Source organism: Echiichthys vipera (genome assembly GCF_963691815.1).
Source record: "Echiichthys vipera genome assembly, chromosome: 9".
Lineage (NCBI taxonomy): Eukaryota > Metazoa > Chordata > Actinopteri > Perciformes > Trachinidae > Echiichthys > Echiichthys vipera.
In genome coordinates, this window is record NC_139834.1 from 32,423,384 (window position 1) to 32,442,253 (window position 18,870).

The window sequence follows — 18,870 nt, forward strand, 5'->3', positions numbered from 1 at the left end:
TGTTCGCCCTCTCCATTGTCCCCCCTGTAGCTCTGGTCTTTGTGTTGGGAACTGTGATGGTCCTCACACCTTCCCAGACCTCCCTCGTGTTGTTCTCCCTCAGTTTCAGCTCCACATTACTCCTGTAGCTGTCCTTAGCTTCCCTCACACAGTGTTTCACCTCCTGCTGTGCTGCCTTCTTTGCCTCCCTATCCCTGCTCCTGAAGGCAGCCTTCTTCTTGTTGAGGACAGCCTTAACTTCCCGCGTTACTCATGGCTTGTTTTTAGGGTAACCACGTCTGCACAGTTGCTGTTTTTTGGACAAGGGGGGTATACAGTGGCTTTAGGTAAACCAGGTTGTGATCAGCCTTCCCCAGTGGGGGGAGGGGAGTCACTCTGTATGCATCCCTTACATTAGCATACATGAGATCAATCGTCCTGTTGTTTTTGGTGGGACAGTCTACAACCTGGTGAAAAACAGCCATAGTAGAATCCAAAGTTGCATGATTAAAGTCCCCAGAGATGATCATAAATGCCTCAGGGTGCTGTGTCTGCAGCCTTGCAGTGACTGAGTGGATCTTGTCACAGGCAGTGGCTGCGTCCGCTCTGGGAGGAATGTAAACACAGACGGTGATCGCGTGACTGAACTCCCTCTCCAGCTAATATGGCCGTAGGCTAACAGCTAGCAGCTCAAGGTCCTGGCAACATGAGACTTTCTTTACTGAAATATGTCCTGGGTTACACCGGCAGCGTCCACATACATGACGAGTCCCCCACTGTTGCTTTTTTACACTCGCTTGTGTGTCTCTGTTGGCCCTCACGGCATTGAATCCCTGCAGGTCTATGTTAGCAATGTAGTAGTTTAGCAATGTCGGACCCCCTTTTTTTCAGAACTGCTTTAATCCTTCATGGCATAGATTCAACAAGGTACTGTAAACATTCCTCAGATTTTGGTCCATATCGACATGATAGCATAACGCAGTTGCTGCAGATTTGTCGGCTGCCCATCCCATATGCGAATCTCCCCTTCCACCACATCCCTAAGGTGCTTTATTGGATTGAGATCTGGTGACTGTCGAGGCCATTTAAGTGCAATGAACTCATTGTCATGTTCAAGAAACCAGTCTGAGATGATTCACGCTTTATGACATGGCGCATTATCCTGCTGGAAGTAGCCATCAGAAGATGGGTACACTGTGGTCATTAAGGGGTGGACATGGTCAGCAACAATACTCAGGTAAGCTGTGGCGTTGACACGATACTCCTTTGGTACTAATGGGCCCAAAGTGGGCCAAGAAAACATCCCCCACACCATTAGACCACCACCACCACCCTGAACCGTTGATACAAGGCAGGATGGATCCATGCTTTAATGTTGTTGACGCCAAATTCTGACCCTACCAACCGAATGTTGCAGCAGAAATTGAGACTCATCAGACCAGGCAATGTTTTCCATTCTTCTATTGTCTAATTTTGGTGAGCCTGTACGAATTGTAGCCTCAGTTTCCTGTTCTTAGCAGACAGGAGTGGCACCCAGTGTGGTGTTCTGCTGCTGTAGCCCATCCGCCTCATGGTTAGACATGTGCGTTCAGAGATGCTCTCATGCATACCTCTGTTGTAACGAGTGGTTATTTGAGTTACTGTTGCCTTTCTATCAGCTCGAACCATTCTGGCCATTCTCCTCTGACCTCTGGCATCAAGAAGACATTTGCGCCCACAGAACTGCCGCTCACTGGATATTTTCTCTTTTTCAGACCATTCTCTGTAAACCCTATATATGGTTGTGGGTGAAAATCCCATCAGCAGTTTCTGAAATACTCAGACCAGCCCGTCTGGCACCAAAAACCATGCCACGTTCAGAGCCACTTAAATCACCTTTCTTTCCCATTCTGATACTCGCTTTGAACTGCAGCACATCGTCTTGACCATGTCTACATGCCTAAATGCATTGAGTTGCTGCCATGTGATTGGCTGATTGGAAATTTGCGTTAACAAGCAGTTGACAGGTGTACCTAATAATGTGGCCGGTGAGGGTATATAAAACACACAATCTCTTCACAAGAAAAGTAAAAAGGTACAAAGAGGTCAAAATAGGGTAAAAGAGCTACTGGAGAGGCAGCCGTCTCCTACAGATGGCTGAGAAGACTACTCTTCTACTTTTTAATGGTCTGTCAGGCTTTTAGGTTTTGTATGAAAAGTATGCTTTGTGCATGGAGGATAAAATGCAACCATTCAGTAAGAATGGGAGAAATCAGCAGTCCATGGTTAAAAAAACTGTTTTTTGTTGAATTTTTGTTGAATTTCCTCTTGCGCGATTAATAAAGGAACTCTTCTTCTTCTTTTTTCAAAATGTGTGAGGAATAGATTCCTGTTAAAGTGCCAAGTGCACAATAATGCTCCATTGTTTCCCATAAACAAACCAATGTTTGGCGCTGCGCCACAGAATCATCGAGTGCCACAAATTGATTTGATTGAATTGTTTTTTTTTAATGCAATATTGAAATGTAAATATTGTTCCATTTACTCATCTTCGCTTACCACTCTCTTTCCCTGTCATTCTCGTTCACACACAAACAGAGAGAGAGAGAGCTGTGTATGTGCGTACAGTTTTGCTCCAACTTCTGGTTGGTGCTGAAATCTGAGCTAGGGGTGTTACGATGCATCTTGAGACAGAGAAAAACCAATTCAAATGTGACGATTCAAATTGGTTGAGATGAAAAATGATTAGGATAACAATCTACTTTTGACTCTGTTGACAGCATTGCAAAGATGGCAGCGGCTGCAGCAGGTCACACCGGTCTGTTTAACCAGAGGTTCTAACTCGTTTTTGTCTTGTGGAAGTGAAAGAAGTTGTGTATTTTCATCCACTGCTTTCCTGTTCTACACGCTGTTAGTAAAACAGGCTGGCAGCTACAACGGTGCCATGGTGCCGGCTGCAGGGTCATCACCCGGGAGCCACCCTTCGCAGATGTTTCGCTCCTTTAATCCCGGAACATCTCTGGGTGGTGGAGCAGCGAACAGGGACGTCTCCCTGCCGCCCCCTGCAGCCAGCGGAAAGATCCTTGTTCACCCCACACTCTGTCCCTTATGTTATTGCTGTTGTGGTTATGGAATGAAACCCAAGGGACTATGCATGGCAGGGACGTCCATCTCCCTGAGTCAGACGTGGGCTGACCGCATACCGCAGCATCTCAGGGTGATGGAATGTAGCAGCAGAAAAGCTTCCCTACTGCCCCCTGTCTAAGCTCCCTGTTTTCCCCACGCCTTATCATTCCTCCTGAGCCACAACCAGAAACTCCCTTGTTCTGCCTCCTCTGCCAGGACTTTGAGGGCAGTCTTCAGCTTGGAGCCATTGATCCCAAGGGACTTTAGTAGCCGCTGGGTGGATGCTCCAGTGTAGCCTCTACACCCGACTTCATCTGGGTATTTGAAGGCTCTCCACCAGTCAGATGATGGCTTGGTCTACTGTCTGACAAGCGTTCCATTTACGTCCTGTACGAACTTGGGCCTTGGTGTTACGGACTGCTGGATCAGGTGAGTCTCTCAGCTCGAACACAAGCCTCACCTTCTCCTGTTTGTAGCCCAAGCTAATGGATTTCAGTGGCAGCTTCAGGGTGGTTCTTCCAAACAGAGCTGTGTTGGAAAGACATCTGGGAAGGCCCAGCCATTTACGGATGTAATTGTTGGCTTTTGAATCCATCTTGAGGACAGTTGGGGAAGGTGATATCCCACAATTTCAGGGGCCACATCATACGATGGAACAGGGTGAACTGGTAACACCAGACCTTGAATTTCCCTGGGAGATAGCTTTGGTCGATTTTGATCAGGCCATCCAAGAGCTGAGATGTGACTGAGCCAGCCATGTGCTTGTCAGACAGGTCGGCAGTGTAAAGTCTTCCAAGGCTCCGCACGGGTTCATCAACCACGCGTGGGATTTCCTCATCATCCACTGAGAATGAGATGTTGTCATTCCTGACCCCTTTCCGGATGGAGAGACTGCGTGACTTGGTAGGCTTTATTTTTATTCAGGCCCATGTTAGAAGCTCCCCGAGTCTTTTCAAGAGTCTGGAGGTACACGCTGCTGTCTGGACGAGGGTGGTGACGTCATCCATGTAGCTTCATAGGGCCGGGAGTTGCTGACCTGTTTGGGATCGGACTCCTCTGACCATCTGTCTTCCACCTATCATGATGATCTCAAAGGCTATTGTGAAAAGGATTGGAGAAATTGAGCAACCCATTGTGTAGCAGACTTGAAAGTTGTTAAAATAGTTCACTACAAGGCTCTGGATGCAGGGTGGAATATGAAAAAAGTTGAGTGCGAAACTGATAAGTTGGTGGGGAACCGACCCATAGGCATTTGCCAGATCCAACCAAACAACGTGTAGATCTTCTTTGTTGCGCTTGGCTGTCTGGATTTGCTCCCAGATCATAGCTGAGTGCTCCACACAGCCAGGGAAACCTGGGACACCTGCCTTCTGACAACTGGTGTCGATGTAATGGTTTGCCAGAAGGTAGTTGGACATGCGCTTTGCCACCACAATGAAGAAAATCTTCCCTTCCACGTTGAGCAGGGCTGGGCCTCTGAACTGGGTGATCTTATGAGAGTCTTTCTCCATGCTGATGCAGGCTTGGCTTTTCCAGGCAACACCCATCAGCTTCCATAACAGCTTCAGGAGTCCAGGACAGCTTTTGAACACCCTGTATGGTACTCCATTTAGGCCGGGTGCTGATGCAGCTCTCGCTCGCTCAACCACCTGCTTGACCTCGGCCCATTTCGGGGGGAGTAGTGTCGAACTGCGAGGAAAGCTCAGGTGGCTGAGGTACATGGCCTGGCGATCCGAGGGGGTTGTTCTTTTGGCTGTCACTGAGCTGAACTGTGATGTATTCCTCCAACTCCTGCTCACTGGTCTGCAGTGTCCCATCCTTCTTTTCCTCCTGCCTCGGGCATACTTAAAAGGGTCCCGGAAGAAACTTTCCCTTGCGTTCTCCTTGCGGCTTCTGCGCTTCCTGATCCTTTCAGTTCTCCTCAGGTGTGCGAGTCTTACTTTGATCTGGTTCCACAGGTTCTTCAAGCCGTCCTTATCCTGGTCATGGGCTTTTCTCCATTGTTTCCGCAAGAGGCGTCGTTCCTTTACGAGCTGGAGGATTTCCCTCTCCCGTCTTCCGATCTGTTTGGGAATAATCCTCCTCTGAGGCATTTCTCCAAATCGCTCTTTGCCTTCCTCGTAGATGATATGTCCCATGATGTTCAGTTTGGAGGTTACGCTGCCTCTTAGCACACTTTGGAGGGTGGTGCATAGATTCTCATCGAAGCTGCTCCAGGATTCTTTGACATTGGATTTTGGCCACTTGACTTTGACTTTCCGGATTGGCTTCTCTGGTGCTCCTTTTGGGGGTTCGCTGCTTGTTGTTTCGTTGTGCTGTGGGCTGTGCTGTTGTTGCTGCACCTCCTGCGGGGAAGGCTGGACCTCCTCTCTCTCACCATTTGCAATGGTTGGATCAGTAGCACTGTGGTGCTCAACCTGGCTATGATTCCTCCTTGTCTGATCTGCTTCTGCAGTGCAAGCTTGCATCTGGTTGCGGCCGCCACCGCATTTTGCCTTCCCTTGGTGAATTCCCAGGCCCCGGTAGGTGGTTTTTTTCTCTGAGGATCTTCATATCATTCGTCATTGTCATGCCGGTCGTTTCCGTGTTATCCGTCCTGCTTTGTCCATCTTCCATCCCGCCTCTCGTGGACCACCGGGCTGTTTTTTCCTTATATCGCTTGTAGTTAGATTAGGGAGTCCAAAAAGCTTGCTTCGCAGGCATGTGGAAAAGGGTAACTAGCCCCTCCACCCCTGGTGCAGTCTTTCCTGCTGCCAACTAGTCTTCCCTAGCAGCCCACCAGTCTTTTCCTGGATGCCAACTGCTCTGTTCACAGTAGTCACTGGTAAGCCAGCTAAAATAGATGTAAGCACAAGTGATAGGACTTGCTGGGCATTTCAGCCTGCCGCACCTCCGACGGTGCCATGGCGCCGGCTGCAGGGTCATCAGCCGGGAGCCACCCTTCGCAGATGTTTCGCTCCTTTAATCCCGGAACATCTCTGGGGGGTGGAGCAGCGAACAGGGACGTCTCCCTGCCGCCCCCTGCAGCCAGCGGAAAGATCCTTGTTCACCCCACACTCTGTCCCCTATGTTATTGCTGTTGTGGTTATGAAATGAAACCCAAGGGACTATGCATGGCAGGGACGTCCATCTCCCTGAGTCAGACGTGGGCTGATCGCATACCGCAGCATCTCAGGGTGATGGAATGTAGCAGCAGAAAAGCTTCCCTACTGCCCCCTGTCTAAGCTCCCTGTTTTCCCCACGCAGAGCAGTCAGCTGTAGCTGGTGATGGTCAGAGCAGAGAACAAATAAGCAGTTAAGTTTTAGTAAATGTTTTGTATTTCCTGACGCTGCTTTGTTTCTGTAAACATCGCCTCAACTAACAGAATGGTATTCATCATGTGTATGGAGAATATGAATAACCTTAGTTCTCTGTGCTCATGTTAACACCATATCCTGGATATGATCATACGCCTCATAAACTGGATATTCATGTCCACGTAAACACACTCATTGGCCCTCATTCAACGTATGGCAGAAAAACCTGCGTACGACCATTTCCTGGCAAACGTCGGCATTTATCAATTTGGACGTGAGCGGGAGCTACGATCAAATCTCACGTCAGGTCTGAGATCGTGTACGCACATTTCAGCCTGTGTATTTGCGGTGCAGCACAGCAAAATCTGGCTGAAAATAATGAACAAACCTCAGCTGTCATTAAGCATAAGCAGTCACATATTAAGAACAGATCAAAACGGATTCTTAAAACGAATAAAAAAATAAAAAATTGTGGTTGGAGCAATTGATTGTACTCATCAATTGTACTCGTCTGAAGGCACCATCCATGAATGTTTACGCAATCATCAATCGCCAAAACTACCACTCGATAAATGTACAGGTGATTTGTGATGCCAAGCTGTCGCTTTAAAACACTGGGGGACACACGATTCTTTTATATTTCAAAACAGCTCGGCTCCAGCCCCCCGCGACCCCGACATTGAATGAATGAATGAATGAATGAATGTGTGCGCGTGGCTGCAGCAAGACGCACTGCAGAGCCAAAGTCATCTCCTCGGTTCGTGATGCACCCCCTCGCATTATAGGTGATATTCTGGATCAGAAGGCTGTTGTTTCCACCTAAAGGAGTAGTTTATATACAGCTAACCCACAACGGTCAGAACATAGGTTACTTACAGTCTTTAAACTATTTTAAAGAGTTTAAAATCACAATCTTGGATAATAGCGAACACAAAACAACACCCTTTTGTATGTTCTGTGAAAATATACTGCAGCCATAATTACAAAATGAATGAAATGTATCTTTTGAGCAAGTTGAATGTATTTGACTTAGGGTTTCCTAAATATAATTCTAGCTTTTCTTGCAATTCATATGTTCAAACGTGTGTGCTTTTAATTGGGTGACACCTGTCCAACAGTGCCCACAGGCGCACTCGGGTCACAGTGGAGCGCTGCCGTTATTATTTTCCATACAGCGTTTTATGGGCCCCTTTTATTCCACTCTTAAGACCGACAAAAAGCACATCTTTATTTTGCTCCATCTCGGATGTCAGGATGCCGATCTGTGTGTCGGAAAAGTTTATTTTCTAACCAGCGTTCTTCCTCTCCATTTTTGACCTCAGTGGGCGAGGCCTCCGAACCAGGAATATTTAAGGGCGTAACATGTTAATGACGATCGAATTCAGCCGCAGCATTTATCAAGGCCCGCTCATTTGTACGCTGAGATTGGTCAGATACGACTGTTTCATAAATCACACGTGGGTCCTTTCCTACGACCAATTCTGCACTCAGATCTGCGCCCGTTTTCACGCAAGATTGATAAAAGAGGCCCACTGTGAATGTGCAGAGATCTCAGCTTCTGAAAATATGAATATGCTAATATACCTTAAAAACATGTCAATTCCAAGCTCCAACAAAATACCAATTACATTGTAAGTGTAAATTTATTGATGACTGGAACGTGAAACTTCCCTGGGTGTAGCATAAAGCAGAAGATGGTGTTTTCCTGTGCAAAGTGTGCAGTACATGTTGGTTTTATTTAGTCAGGAAATGACTGGTAAGTGAATGAGTGTTTGCATGAAAGAGACATCGCTTTCTAAAAGGTGTAATTATACTCATTAATGTTTAACAGGTTTTTGTTTTTATTCGGGCAAGGCAACATGACATTCGGGCAAGTAGAATATGACCTTTACTTGCCCTATGGGCACATGCTTTTGAAACCTTAGTGTCAACCCCTGCTTTAAAGAATTACGACTGAGCTGAATAATTATCAACAACACCAGTCTCCCGAATTTCAGAACATTTTCGTGCTAGCTATCATCGTCTGTTGTCAGAGTCTGTACAAGGGAGAGGTCAGAGTCGTTGCCCCTCAAAAGGTCTCTGTACGGCCCTGCACCACACATTGCTACCTGGTCTGTGGTAAACATTGGCTCCTGTGACGCGCCAGAGGATTTGTTACACAGAACATTGTGAAAAGCTGTCATTGGAAACTGAAAAGAAACTGGTAGGTGATTGGATGAACCACCTATCTACCAAACTATCGCTGTAGCCAGTCAGGAGCAGAGAGAAAACACATTTTCCATTGAGAAATCGGTTCTTTTCTCTAAGAAAACACCAATGTTGTTTTGAACAAACAGTCACCCTGCACACATACCTAAATGGCTTCCCAAAATGTTTAGAAGTTACGCTTTTCTGGACTGGAAAACAAATTTAGATTGACTTTAGATCGACTTTTCTTCTCCTCTTTCATCTACTATACCTGCAGGTGCGGGATCATCCTCAGCGGGCTTCCAGGGTTCTGCTGGATATTGAGGCTGGCGCCCCAGTTATTCTCATCCCAGAGAGCTCTTGCTCGTCAAGGGTGATTGTTGCCAACCTCGGACAGCTGAGGGTGCAGAACTGCTTCCTGCCAGCTGGGGCTCATGGGACTTTTTCACATCGGGACAAGGTAGAGAAACTCACCATGGCACATACCTTTTTCCCTTCTCTGGTGAGTCTGGTGATAATGCTTTCCATTTATCCACCCATGCAGCATGCACTGGCCATCTGTGCTCTTCCTCTCCTTTCGTCAAATTTCACTGTATTCATTTGTGCATTAAATGTAATTAACCAAGTTTTAACATTCACCATTACCTCATGCCCTTTGTTTTTTGATACTACCAACATACCAGGCACTTTGAAAAGCAATGGAAACCCTGCACTGATAAATTCTCAACATATTATTTTCGTAACTGATCCTATTATCTGAATCTGAACTGAAATGCTAAATGAATACAGAATTGCCTGATGGTTTACTTTAAAGTATGGTTCCATAACAAGAGCTGGTCAACTTCGATCATTGTGTCTGGTTTTGTGTAACCACTCATTTGTTTAAATGTTTGAAGGAAATATTTATGCTTGTCATCTGAACCCAACATTAGATGAGAAGTTTTAGGTTAAGTCCAGCTCCAAGTGATTCAAACGTGGCTTAACTAATGCAGACCAATACAATGTTAGCCAACACACATCACCAATGTGCTAACTGAAATACTTGCACAATGAAAAAACTGGTCATAATCCCTCTAACTGTGAATACGATTGTTTTGATATTTTGCTAGTTTGAGTTTAAGGTTGAATCACATTTGAAGGAATTCCATGCTTATGTCGAATCATCAACAATCATATGGGGCTAAGAACAGGTCTTTTTGCATGCTGTCATTTGTTTGAGAGAGAAGTGTGTTTGAAAAGATGCACACTAGGTAAATGTTGTATTGGTCCTTCATATACATTTTGTGTTTTTTATTAAGAACTTTATAATGCATGCAAATTCATACAAGGACCCATTCCATTACGAGGTAAAATGGCATGCTTTTGCCTTGGTGTTGAAAAGGGTTTTCACAATATAACACCTGCCAATGTTCATCCTTCTCCGATTCAATTCAATTCAATTTTATTTATAGTGCCAAATCATAACAAAAGTTATCTCAGGACACTTTACAGACTAGGTATAGACCACACTCGACTTATTTGTGATTTACATAGACCCAACAATTCCCCTGTAGAGTACGGTGGAAACGAAAACCTTCCCTATCACAGGCAGGAACGTGGAACAGACCCAGCTCTGTGGAGGAAAGACATCTGTCTTGACCGTTTGGGGAGGAAGAGAAGAAGAGAGAAATAGAGAAAAGACAGACAGATGGACAGAGAGAGACAAAGACAGACAGACACACTTCCAGAGATGCAAGCAACCACAGAAGTAACAGTAACTATGTTAAATTAATGTAAATATGACATATGAGGACGGACATTTGTCTGTACCGGAGAGAGGAAGAAAAGGAGAGATAAAGAGAGAAAAGACAGACAGATGGACAGAGAGAGACAAAGACAGACACAACGACAGAGACAGACACACTTCCAGTAACTATAATAATATCTATAGTAATGTGAATATGACTTATATGTTATGGCAGTTAATACAGCAGAATAATAGAAACAAGCACAGCTAAGGTGATAGATTATAATAGTAAGTTTCTCAGTACCAGAAACTATCCCTTTAACACACTAGAGACATATGTCAGTATACTGTATGTCAATGCTTTCTTGGACCCAGACAAAACAGTTAATTCGTGTCACTTTCAACTGCACGTGGATGCAGTTTTAAACTTTGTGAGAGCATTTGGGTTTTGGTTTTAGGTTAATACTGTTCCTGTATTTCAGAACCTCAAATGATACAGTTTTAATCACTAGAAATATTGTATTATATCTTCATCTTCATCTTCATCTTCAACAGCCCTGGTTTGCAGTTTGTCTGTTTGTGGTTGGTTATGTGATGCACTGAGCTTTTTGCCACATGTGTTGTATTGTTTAAAAGAATACGCCAACTTTCCAAGTTCCTGACGATGTCTGTGTTGTATGACTTCTCAGCGTATACAATGGACCGCATGTACACTTCCTGCACCACCAAGCCAAAGACTTGGAATCCTAACAACAAAGCACACATTTACCCGATATATATCTAGCAAACAAGCTCAACCTCAGTATCTTTGTATCTGATCAGCAACTACATAAAAACAGTATACATTTCCATTCAATTGAATTCAATTTTATTTATAGTGCCAAATCAAGCAAGTTATCTCAAGACACTTTACATATAGAGGAGGTCAAGCAACAAGTTGCACTATCTTTAATAAATAATAATAATTAGGATTTTAAAATTATAATTTACTCAATGTTATGCAGGTGGAAATATGCATTCTTTGCTGTTAGTTTTATGTGAGAATCTAAGGACAAATCCTGATCAAAAATAGCACCCAGATTACTTACTGTGGTGCTGGAGGACAACACAACACCATCCAGAGTAACAATATCTTTAGATATTGAGTTTCGGAGGCCTTCGGGGCCAAGTACAATAACTTCAGTTTAACATCAGAAAATTGCAGGTCATCCAGCTTTTTATTTCCTTAATGCACATTTGAAGTTTATCTTACTGATTGGTTTATTCTGGTTCGATCGACAAATATAATTGTGTATCAACAGCACAACAATGAAAATTTATGGAGTGCTTCCTTATAATGTTTCCCAAGGACATAACCCTGTGGGACTCTGTGACTAACTTTAGTGTACATGGAGGATTTGTCATTAACATGTACAAACTGAGAGCTATCTGATAAATTAGACTCAAACCAGCTTAATGCGGTTCCTTTAATGCCAATTAGATGCTTCAGTCTCTGTAACAGGATGCGATGGTCAATAGTGTCGAAGGCACCACTAAGACAAGTAAAACAAATAATGAGGCAAATCCTTTGTCTGAAGCTATTAGAAGGTCATTAGTAATTTCTACCAGTGCTGTCTCAGTGCTATGATTCATTCTAAATCGCGACTGGAAGTTCTCAAATAACCCATTATTATGTAAAAAGTCCCACAGCTGATTGGCGACTAATTTCTCGGGGATCTTGGAGAGAAAAAGGAAGTTTAGATATGGGTCTATAGTTGGCTAGTACCTCAGGATCAAGACTGGGCTTTTTAAGAAGAGGTTTAATTACAGCTACTTTAAAAGACTGTTGTACATAACCTGCTGATAAATACATACAGTATTAATCATATCTAGTACAGGAGTGCTAACTAAAGGTAACACTACTTTACAATGACATGCAGTGAGGGTTGGGGTTGGGGAGGCACTGACTCACAAGTCAGATTTACAAACATACAGTAGGATGCCAATAGGATAGGATGAGAGGATAGGAGAGAATAGGAGCGAATAGGATGCTGAAAACCATTTTAGAACACCAGTGCCACTGTATATTGCAGTGAATCTTACCTTTACTTGTAAATGACTTCCTTCTTTGACTGAAAGTCCAGCTTTGAAAAATGTCTTAGTTTAGAAATCAAATTCTCCATTTTCAGGGTGAGAAATGACAGCTTGTCGCTAAGCTCTACAGCGTCGCACAGCACACTTCTTGTGTTTACTTTTTGTACCCAGGTTAGAGTTCACCGTGACCTGGCTGGATGCAGGCTATAAGGCTGCTCACTATTGCCGCCCTCCTTGAGGCAGAGGTACTGCCTGCCTCAAGGCAGCATTTTCCCTGTGGATTTATGTCACATCAATAAGATGTACATATTACACACATACGTAAAATACATTACTGAACACCATGGAAAAGAAGACGTATACTTTTATTACATAAAAGTGTCCTCAACCATCAAATTGGAAACATACACAGAAATGGGAACAAGCATGCGCCGTTTGCACGCGCTCAATCCAGTTTGTGAGTGATTGCGCAATCTGGACGGAGGCTCGGCTGTCCATGCCTCACCTCTCGTCTCCGAAGAGACTCCGTTTATTTAAGCAGGAAATACAGAATTTTCTGCCATTTTTACTATAAAAATGGTCAAAATACATTAAGAACCACACCAAAATCATAGTCCAGAGGACAAATATTATTACCTGTGTTATTTTAATATTTCCTTTTTTTTTTCCTCTCATGATGACAGGGGAGGCACAGCCTCACCTGCCTCCCCTGACTGCACGTCACTGCTTATTTAAGTAACCAAGTTGGAATGAGTCTAAGGGCGCTTTCACACCAGGTTTATTTAGTTCAATTGAATTAAAGTTGAGTGTGTTCCCTCATTTGCTACGGTTGGTTTGTGCAGGTGGGAAATCAGCGATCGTACTCGGGTGAGCGCCATAAGTGGACCAAATAAGCGGGCCGAGTCCTGGTAGAAGAGGTGGTCTTGGTCCACTTCCAAACGAACTCTGGTGCGGTTCCAGCTCCTGTAGGCAGCTGCGTGATTAAGTACAGCACATCAACAATCCAGCATGAGTCACCAGGACAAACCTCGAGTACTAATATAATAACTGAGGACCAACGCCAAAATCAACCCCTGCAGTTGTCTCTCCATTGTGACATCACACATCTGACCAATTTGTGAAGCGCTAATTAGTGGCGACATTCCTTCACTAGATGGAAAAAATTATAAAAACAAATCTTGTCCCGTGCAAGGGGAAGACATGCGGCAGGCCTGGTTATAGGAAAACATGGCTGAATAGCGCTTAGGCTCTCTATCAGCCTGGCTACGGTGCTAAAAAGAAATCTAGGATTGCTCTTATTCAATCACGTTTGAAACCAATCTAAACAAGAGCTAGCGACTGGAAGAGAATACAAATTCCACAACATCTTACACTGCATGAATTAAAGTCCTGACTGCCAGCGCCAATTGACCAGTAGTTGAATCCAGGTTGAGTCAGTCATAACAGTTATGATCATTTGTGTCCCTGTCTCAAGTCATGGAATACATACATTTATCAGAGAACTTAATGGCAAAAGTTGGTGTAATGTTTTGATAAATTTGCTCTTCAAATGTGTTTGATGTCATTCAGAATGTCCCATTTTTTGACCCACTGGATCACAATGTTGAAAATATGCTAAATCATAGCTCATGTAATTATCTTGTAAAAAATGTAGACTAATTATTAAAATTACAAACAGTGGGAAAGACTGAGTCACTGCTGTGATTAATTGTTGTTTTCTGGTTTAGGAGGTTATAGCACAATTCAATTGAGTATTATATTATATATATTTTAAAGGTGAATTCAGTGAGCTATCACAAGCAACAGGAACACTTGCAGAAACACCTGTTCTCCTGCAATGTCATTGGCACAACAGCATGCTCCAGCCAGCCTATGCCGTTACAGAGATTGAAAATGCTTATCATTTATTATTTATTAGATCATTTATTAAACTTTTGGTAGATTGTGTTTCATATTGTGTTCTTTGGCCCCTTTAAAAAATAATCATCTGCAGTTGTTTGTACTGTATGTCATAATCATTTTGCTAATTGGACTGAATGCGCAATCGTACTGTATGTCTCTTCTCTTTTTTCCTCTTGAAAAAGGAGCGTGTCCGGAGTGCAGCAGGGGCGAGTAGTGAGCAGGAGAAACCTAGGACGCCCCCCTCAAGCTACTCCTCCTCCACAGGGTTTACCCTTGGCAGGCCACAGGCCCCAGACACACAGAGGGTTCCTGAGGGCCATGAACCTCACAGCTTTGGTTAGCATGGCCCTGTAATTTGAAAAAAAGCTATATACAGTGCATTTGCAAGTTCTTAATGTTGGGCTTGTTGGAGAGCTGAGCCCTAATAAGTCTTTGCTGTTAATAGCTAAATAGCTGTTTGTGCCACCTGGTGTGTTTTCCTTATTAGAAGACCATGTGTGCCTGCTGGACTGCATTGCCCTGGACCTGCAGGAGATGGATATCTTTGCAGCACAACGTTTGCCATGTCAGCCCTGGGACAGTGGTTGTAAACCTCCCGAATCCTCAGACCTCCTCTTTCCTTCCTACACTGTCCGCCGCACCGGAGACAACCTGCTAAAAGACTGCTGCCGCCTCAAGCTTAAAGTTGAACGCAACCTGGACAAGTACGCCCTGCTTTTTTGTATTATTTTGATAAAAGTTTTTGCATTTATAACCTCATAAATTCCCATTTAATTCTCATCAAAGCCCCGCCCACCTTCAACCCAAGCAGAGGTCTAATCAAACAGATTAACTGAAAACACCTGTGTGGGTGTTCAGGGGGTTTAAACGTTGATACGTCACCTTGTTCATTACTCTGATTGATTGGTCGTAGTCAGTCATAGTGCTATCCAATTGCGTGCAGTGCAATTTTAAACTGCACGCATTGGTGCCGCCCCTTGAGTTGGGAAGGTCTATTGATCGTTTCCAGACCCTACGTCTTAATAGATGTGGGTCGGGATTTCCAGGCTACCTAAGCTGTATAATGGCAGGGGAAACCCTGTGATATAATTTCACAGTGTAAATCTTTCTGCAAATAGTGGTCCATGGCTCAAATTGCAGATAAGTACACAGGCATCTCCTCCCTCAGCTTAGGAATGTGACATATGAAAACCTCTCTAGTGATACACCTTACTCAGATATAACATTTAGAGGACATAACAAAAGAAAAACATTTTTGAGTAGAGGGGGACTTTAAGTTGGAACTGATTTTCTCTTTAGCTGGTGAAAATGACAAATTCCAAAGCTCTCAGGTCTTATCAGCTAATAAATCTTAGTTTTGTGAGTAACTTGATGACAGGCTAAAATAAAACTTTGCTGTTATCAGGTATCAGGTTGTGTACAGCCGGTGTCTGCGCTCTGCCAAAGACCATTTTTGAGGGAGGAAGCTCCACTCTGTTACACCTCTTTTCGATCACAACTGATAAATGAATGTAGATCATACAACTACAACAGTGTGAAAAGTAAGGTGTCTGAAATTAAGTAGCTTGCACTTATTTCAGTGTGTCAGATACACATTTCAGGGTCCAATACAGGAAATCCTCATATAAATTAATAATACACAAACCACAAAAACGTTTTTAGCCTTGCATCTCCTCTGCACCGAAAAAAAAACTGGCCTGCGGTTGAACGTAATTGTTGACCCCTGTTGAACAGTTAATCCCCCAAATTTTTTCCTTTTCTTTGATTTTCTTCAAACTTGTATAACTTTTTAATACTTTGAAATAATAGTGGAGCTTAAAAATACCACCCTAATATTTGTCAGATTCAAAGAACTCCATTGCCGTTCTTTACCATCCATCCAACATATTCAACCACTTGTCCCTAACAGGGGGGCTGGAGGTGATCCCAGCTGTCATCGGGCGTGAGGCAGGGTACACCCGGGACAGGACGCCAGTCTATAGAAGGGCACATAGCGACAGACAACCATACACTAACATTTACACCTATGGGCAATTTAGAGTCATAATTTAACATGTGCATGTCTTTGGACTGTGGGAGGAAATCTGAGAACCCAGAGAGAACCTCGCAGACACAACAGCAGAATATGCAAACTCCACACAGAAGGATTCCAAATCAGGAAACCTCTTGCTGTGAGGCAACAGTGCTAACCACCACACCACTGTGCTGCCCCGTTCTTTACCAATTGAGTTAATTTGAAATGAGGACTACTCACGCCCATCTCTAGTATGTGTCATAAAAACTTCACATTTCTCAGGAGTTTCTGGTTCAAGGTTAAGTTATAAGTCCAAATCAGTCAGACTGCTCTGCCTACAGCAGCAGGTGTCTGTCAGCAGAACACAACAGGACGTCACACAAACAGGCCATACACTCCCACTGCCGAACAACCCTGCTGCAATGTGCTTGGTTTACCTGACTGTGTGTGAATGCAGCCTTATGGAAAGCAGATGTTCATAAAGAGTCTAGACCTGATTTACTTTGAGACTTTGTTTTTTCTGTAAGAAAGCAATAGGTACAAATGTACCCAGTTTCAATGTAGTAGCATACTCATAATCCAAACTCAAGCTTGTGTTCATAAATTTGTCAGGGAGCTGAGCCATGCAGTACCTGACATGTCAATCCACGGCAGCTTGTCGTCAGTACACTGCTCTCTGGACCTGGAGCACTACCAGCTGATTAGAGGGCTGCTGGAGAACAACCTGGGAGAGCCCGTTGAAGATTTCCTCCGACCCTACAATCTACAGGATCCCAGCACCTATGTGAGAAAGGCAACCACACATACACTCTAACCTACCCACTGAACAGTCTACCGCAGTATCTCTTCTCTGCCTCTTTTAATGATTATTTTGTCTATTTTAAATGTAATAAAGTTCTCTCTTGCTTCGACGGATTTTCATATAGACGAATTGACGAGCTGTTTGTGTGTTTCGCCATCTAGCGGCGCGGCCATTACTGCCTTGGCATCTCCCTCCAGTATGCGTGTGATTGAATGGGAGCTGTCATTAGAAGTGTACCTTTTCTATTTTACCTGTACTTTTTTGCAGCATTACTTTTAACAAAAATGTCTAGGACGTCGGTAAGGACCTGTGCAATTCTCTGCTGCTCCAACAGCAGTGGGAAACTTCAACCTTGGAAAAAAGCTGAATGCCAACTACACAAACCTTTACCTCATGAAGAGTGCCCCTGTCTGAGACTGTACGGTCTACAGTGATGCCCTGGGCGTGCAGATGTTCACCATAAGCGGATCAAAAATATAAACAGAGGGGACTTTGTTCCTAACAGCATTCATCAAACTCACAGTAAATATGTAGCTGCCTAACTTGAATCATTGAAAAAGTAATGTCAGCTAAGCAAACACTGCTTAGCTAGCTCACGTTAGACGCCTCTATCAAGGCTGCCGTGGTCACACACAGTAAATTAACTCAATGTGGTGTTATTTAGAAAATATAACATTAGTTGCTCTAACTAGGGCAACCTAATGACTACAATGTAAAAGTCAGGTAGCTGAGTTCATCAATGATCGAGGTAAATAATCACAAGTACCCTTCATGGGGTAAAGGTTTGTGGAGGTTGTAGAAAAGGTTCACTTATAATGACAGCTCCCATTCCACTTTGCCACCGAAGCAATGAAGGCTTGTTCACCTCCAGTACTTTGTCGGATTTGTCTATATTGGACTCAGTACTTAGTTTCAGTTTGTCCCATTTTCAGATTTTAAATACATATATTTCTAGAAAACAAATTCTCGCATTTTTTGCCTGAGGCGTAGCAAGAATAGCACTGTATGTATAACATACTACAATAAGGAACGCTACATTGTGAATTAATCAGTCAGACTAACTTTATCAATGAAAAGCTTGTTAAAACTGCGGCTCAGCAAGTGTCTGCTCAATAATGCACGTGACCGCGCTACAATGAAAAGGGCCGTATGTTTTGTTTACATCATTGGTGCGATCCGTTCTGCTAATTTGGTCATTGCTTGACAACAGTAGGTCTATCATGCTGCATAACTTGCACAGTTTAGGGACCAACGAAGGACGGTGAAAAGTTTGGATCTTTATGGTTTTGAAAGTTGAACTTGGCCTTGATGCAATACAACAGACTACTGTTACCGACTGAGGAACAGGTGAGCAATAATCTATTTCTGCCATTTGAAGCTTTCAAGTTAACATTAAGGATTGACTTTTAAGAACGATCGGATTTGGTATTCTTGTCTTTGTAAAAACGGGTCGCAATATGATCCACAGCCGTCCTACGACTCCATCTGACTGCGAGCCCACAGCTAGCTTGGTTGTGTATTTATCATGTTGTTGTAGTAGTAGTAGTAGTAGTAGTAGTAGTAGCCTACTCAAGGCTGGCTTTGAGGGCACATTACTAAACTGCCTGTGCATTTATTTATTTTCAAATTTACATCAATGTTAGCTCCAATTGCAACGCAACTGTCCTCTGCACCGCTTCCTCACTTGGGTGAAAGAAGTAGAAATGTGACAGCAGGAGACCAACTGATGCACCGCCACTACATTAAACAAAAACATGTACACTGTAGATCAAATTTAGAGAACAA

The 18,870-nt window shown here is 43.6% G+C and overlaps 1 protein-coding gene across 5 annotated transcripts in view; it reads left to right on the top strand.

Moving 5' to 3' along the window:
• vps13d (vacuolar protein sorting 13 homolog D) overlaps positions 1–18,870 on the top strand; it is a 223,510-nt gene that overhangs the window by 74,127 nt on the left and 130,513 nt on the right. For 4 of the 5 annotated variants that reach the window (XM_083919727.1, XM_083919728.1, XM_083919729.1 and 1 more), the window contains exons 25-28: positions 8,846–9,028; positions 14,452–14,605; positions 14,757–14,973; positions 16,896–17,067. In XM_083919727.1, coding sequence (XP_083775853.1) covers positions 8,846–9,028; positions 14,452–14,605; positions 14,757–14,973; positions 16,896–17,067 — 726 coding nt within the window. The remainder of the gene's footprint in view (positions 1–8,845; positions 9,029–14,451; positions 14,606–14,756; positions 14,974–16,895; positions 17,068–18,870) is intronic. The other variant, XM_083919730.1, reaches the window with a different exon arrangement.